The sequence below is a fragment of the Eimeria tenella genome, genomic scaffold (genome assembly GCF_000499545.2).
Source record: "Eimeria tenella Houghton genomic scaffold, Eth_scaff9, whole genome shotgun sequence".
Taxonomy (NCBI): Eukaryota; Apicomplexa; class Conoidasida; order Eucoccidiorida; family Eimeriidae; genus Eimeria; species Eimeria tenella.
Window position 1 is genome coordinate 566,691 of NW_013543465.1, and position 5,000 is coordinate 571,690.

General features: G+C 55.5%; 1 protein-coding gene across 1 annotated transcript in view; it reads left to right on the top strand.

Moving 5' to 3' along the window:
• ETH_00008910 (uncharacterized protein) overlaps window positions 1-3,436 on the top strand; it is a gene marked incomplete at both ends in the record, with an annotated part of 7,155 nt that extends 3,719 nt beyond the window's left edge. The window contains 5 exons of the mRNA XM_013378594.1: window positions 10-128; window positions 600-782; window positions 1,189-1,822; window positions 2,079-2,517; window positions 2,734-3,436. Coding sequence (XP_013234048.1) covers window positions 10-128; window positions 600-782; window positions 1,189-1,822; window positions 2,079-2,517; window positions 2,734-3,436 — 2,078 coding nt within the window. The remainder of the gene's footprint in view (window positions 1-9; window positions 129-599; window positions 783-1,188; window positions 1,823-2,078; window positions 2,518-2,733) is intronic.
• Window positions 3,437-5,000: the final 1,564 nt, after the last annotated feature.

A 5,000-nucleotide genomic window follows, 5' to 3' on the forward strand; every position in this document is an offset into this window, starting at 1 on the left:
CAGCAACAGACAAGAGCTCGGGCGACAGCTCCGACAATAAAGGCCTTGAAAAGAAAACCAAGAAAGAAAAAGCTGCTAAGGGACCCAAGGCAGCAGCAGCAGCAAAAGACAGCAGCAAAGGCACTCCAGTGAGCTGCGCTGAGGCCTCAGGCAGAAGCAATAAGCTAAAGCAGCAGCAGCAGCAGCAGCAGCGGCAGCAGCAGAAGCCGCAGCAACAGTGCAATGAGGAGAGAGCAGTAGCAACAGCAGCAGCAAAAGAGAGACGCACAAACAGAGGCACTGATGCAGAGATACTTGAGCAGACAGTATAAATGGAAATAGAATCACTACTGCCTCTGTTGTTGTTGCTGCTGCTGCTGCTGCTGCTGTTGCTGCTGCTGCTGTTGAGAATTAGACACAAGCAAATTAACGTGTGGGCACCTCACAGAAACTGGGCAGAAGCCCCATGTCAAATAGCTCATCTGCTGCTGCTGATGCTGCTGCTGCTGACTCGATCGCTGCTGCGGCTGCTGCTGCTGTTGCTGACTCAACTGCTGCTGCGGCTGCTGCTGCTGCTGCTAATTCGATTGCTGCTGCTTCTGCTGCTTGGTTTGCCGCAGACTCTCAGCCGGAAAGGCACGGCGCAGCTGCTGTCGCAGCAGAACAGCAAGCAGCTGCCAGCTGCAGCAGCAGCAGCAGATAAAACAAAAGAGAAAGAAAAGGAAAAAGAAAAAGAAAAAGAAAAAGAAGCAGCTTCTCTTAAGGGCCCCAAGTCTCGCGTTGGCAAACTTGGCCAAGCAGCAGTAAGTCTGCAGCAGTTCAGGTGTACATACACCTCAGCCGCCGCAGAGCAACTCTGCACAAATGCAGGTGGAAAATGAAGATAAAGATCTCCCAAAAGATATATATTTATGCAAATATATTTAATTAATCTTTTAGTTTTGTTATAAACACAATTTTATATTTGACAAAAAATCTATTCAGAGAGGCTTGCGCATATTTGTAGGCGCAGGTGTACAGACGCAGCCACAAATAAGCGAAGATTAACGCGAATATACATTAAATAAATGAAAATAAGTGAAACAAATGATAATAAATGAAAAATAATACAATAAATGTAAATAAATCCAAATAATTGTAAGTAAATACAAACAAATGTGAATAATGTGAATAAATGGACAAGTTCTTTGCCTGGGGCTGCTGCTGCAGGAAGAAGAAGCAGCGGCTGTTGCGCCTCTGAAGCACCTGAGCAGCAAAGGGAAGCAAGGTGCAGCAGCAGCAGCGCCAGCAGCAGCAGCAGCAGCAGCAGAAGGCAGCGCGCGGCAGACCCCGAAAGAGAGTGCGCAGCAGCCCAGCAGCAAAGAGCTCAAAGAGAGAGCAGCAGCAGCAACAACAGCAACAGTGGCACCAGCAGCAATTGCTGCTTTGAAGGCACCAGCAACAGCACAAGTGATTACGGAAGCCATTCCAGCAGCTGCAGCAGGAGGAGCAGCAGCAGCGCCCGCAGAAGCAGCAGCAGCAAAGCCACAAACTGCAGCAGCAGCAGCAGCAGGACCGGAGAAGCTGCAGTCGTTGCGCGAAGTAGGAAAAGCAGCATCAGTTGTGTCGTTTAAAGGACTTTCTCCGCTGCAGTCTTTTTCGAGTTCGGAGGAAGGGGCAGCAGAAGCAAAAGGTGCTGCTGCTGCTGCTCCTGCTCCTGCTGCTGCTTCCCTGGCCAAACGGTTTGCTGCACTGCAGCAAAACAAAGGGGACTACGGCAACTCCCAAATCTCCCCGCAGCCTTCAAGAACTTCCACGGGGCTTCAGCATTTGGCGTCTCTCTCAAAGAAGCTGCCTTCGAGCAGTCAGTGCTGCTACTGCTGCTGCTGCTGCTGCTGCTGCTGTTGCTGCTGTTGCCGTTGCCGCTGCTGTTGTTGCTCCTGATGCTGTTGTTGACGGCGCTGCTGCTGCTGCAGCAGCAGGAAAGCAGCAGCAGCACTTACCCTCCCGCTTCTGTCGCTGCTGCTGCTTTGCTGCGGCGCTTAGACCCCGCGCTATAAATGCCGCTGTATCTGCTACCACACTGCTGCTGCTGCTGCTGCTGCTGCTGCTGTTCGCAGGCATGTCGAAGCTGGCGTCTCACCAGTCTGTGAAGGGGGCCCCCGGGGCCCCGGGGGCCCCCGGGGGGGCCCCCGGGGGCCCCCAGGGAGGCTTCGGGCCGCTGCCGGGCCATTTGCTGCTGCACACCCGCAGCTTTTCTCCCGCGCTGCTGGAGAAGAGACTGGAGACTCCACAAGTCCATGGGAAGTTGCTGCAGCACACTACTTACATGCGGCAGCAGCAGGTGCCTTGGCGGGTGCCAGAGCGGGCTTCTGCAGCGCCAGCAGCAGCAGCAGCAGCAGCGCAGCAGCAGCAGCAGCACAGGCGCAGCGGCTGCAGCAACGCCTTCGTCTTGTTCTCCCAGTGCTGCGGCCTCCCCTGCTGCGATATACCGCAGGAGGCCCGCGTGGAGCTGCGCGGCCCTGAAGTCAAGAGAGCCAGCAGCAAAGTTCCGAAGCAGTGAGGGTTTAGGGTTTAGGGTTTAGGGTTTAGGGTTTGGAGTTTACCGCTGGGGGACCGGGGCCACCTTGGGGTAATGGAGGCCAGAGACGGAGGCAGGCACTGGCCTTGGAAGCATATCGGTTTCTTTTTATGCGTCTTTTAGGGTCTAGGGTTTAGGGTTTAGGGTTTAGGGTTTAGGGTTTAGGGTTTTGGGGCTTTTGTGTTTGTGCGCAGGTTGAGTTCCCAGGCCTCGCTGCGAGCAGCTCCTTCTCGCCAAAGCAGCAGCAAACCTGGAAAGGGTTCAGTAGGTGGGGGCCCCCAGGAAGCAGCAGGTGCTGCTGCTGAGGGCCAGGGGCCCCCTGCTGCAGCAGCAGCAACAGCAGAAGCAGCAGCAGGGTACTGGGATGCCCAAGGCAACTGGGTGCCCACAGAGGGGGGGGCTGTAGACGGCGGGCAGCAGCAAGGGGGAGATGCAGCAGCAGCAGCAGCAGGAGACGCAGCAGCAACAGGGTACTGGGACGAAAACGGCAACTGGGTGGACACTGCAGCAGCAGCACAACCAGCAGCAGCAGCAGCAGCAGGCTACTGGGACGAACAGGGAAACTGGGTGAGCACAGCGGGCTACTTTGATGAGCAGGGCAACTGGGTGCAGCAGCAAAATGACTACCAGCAGCAGCAGTGGCAGCAGCAGCAGTGGGACCAGGAGCAGCAGCAGCAGCAGTGGGACCCGCAGCAGCAGTGGCAGCAGCAGCAGTGGGACCCGCAGCAGCAGCAGCAGTGGGACCCGCAGCAGCAGCAGCAGTGGGACCAGCAGCAGCAGCAGCAGTGGGACCAGCAGCAGCAGTGGCAGCAACAGCAGCAGCAGCAGTGGGGAGACGGCTATGCAGGCTACTACGACCAGCAGGGCCAGCAGGGAAACATAGAGCAGCAGCAGTAACAGCAGCGCCACTGCAGCAGCTGCTGCCGAAGCAGCAACCCGTGGCAGCTACAGCAGCAGCAGCAGCAGCAGCAGCTATGGGGCAGCCCCAACAGCAATGCTGACACCATGTGGGACCAATGCAACAATCAGGACTTCAGTGGAGAGGGGGTCACTGGAAGCTTAATATTAGCAGCAGCCACAGCCGCAGCAGCAGCAGCAGCAGCAAGACAGGCGCTGCTGCAGCTATAGGTGCTGCTGCAGCAACAACTATAGCGATCTATCAAAAGATAACTTACCAATGAAGGTTCCTGGAGGCTTTTGCTGAACGGCAGCAACAGCATAAGCCGCACCAGCTCCAGCAGCAGCAGCAGCAGCAGCAGTAGCAGCAGCAGCAGCAGCAACTGCTTTTTCTGTTCTTTATTTCCTCCATTTGCAAATGACATATGCATGCAATTTGCTTCACTGCGAAACGATGTGAGATAATACAAATGCAGCGCCGCTGCCCCGCAGCAGCAGCAGCAGCAGCAGCAGCTGCAGTCCGCCAGACTGCTGCTGCTGCTGCTGCTGGAGCAGCAGTCGTATTAGGTGCAGCAGGTATATCTGCTGCTGCTGCTGCTGCTGCTGCTGTTTGTTCGGGGCTCCCCGCGGGCTGCTGTGTGGGGTGTCTGCACAACGGGGTGTACGTACACCTGGTTCATTTGCTGCTGCTGCTGCTTGCCCAATTAGACTGGACAGCAGCGCCATGTAATTGCTGGGTAGACTTTGGGGCCCCTAGCTAGCTAGCTAACCAGCTAGCTAGCTAGCTAGCTAGCTGGCTAGCCAGCTGTTTGGCTAGCTAGCTAGCTAGCTGCCACCCTCTGTGCACTCCTCAAGGCCGCAGTGGACCGCCCGCGGCGCCTTTTGCTGCGCTTAAAGGGCAGCAGCAGCAGCAGCAGCAGCAGCAGCTGAAAGTAATTTGAAATAAAACAAGAATTTTAAGAGAGAGAAAAAGAAGAAGCTGCGTTGGCTACGCTAGCTGCGGCTAGCTGCAGCTAGCCGTGGCTAGCCGTAGCTAGCCATGGCTAGCTGTAGCTAGCTGGGTTGGAGGCTATAGCTAGCTGTGGCTAGCTGCAACTAGCTGCAGCTAGCTGCAGCTAGCTGTGCAGCTAGCTGTGCAGCTAGAGCTAGCGGGAGCTAGCTTAGGGCAGCTGTGGCTAGCTGCAGCTGGCTGTGGGTAGCTAGCGCTTTGCGCGCCTTTGGCTAGCTGCAGCTAGCTGCGACTAGCTGCAGCTAGCTGCTGCAGTCAACCTAGCGGTAACTAGTTGAACTGCTTTACCCCAAACCCTAAACCCTAAACCCTAAACACTAAGACCCCAAACCCTAAGCCACGCAGCGCTCAGATGTAGAGCTCTTCAGCAGCTTCTTCGCCGCTTTTGCATTTATTTGCTTCTTTGAGCTGCAGCTCTGCAGCAGCAGCAGCAGCAGCAGCAGTGGACACGGGGCCCCGCAGGGGCGAAGAAAGAGAGAGAAGGGGCCCCTAAAAAGCAACTTAAAACTTTGGAAATGATTTAAAATAATATTATAAACCAATTAATTGAAAGAA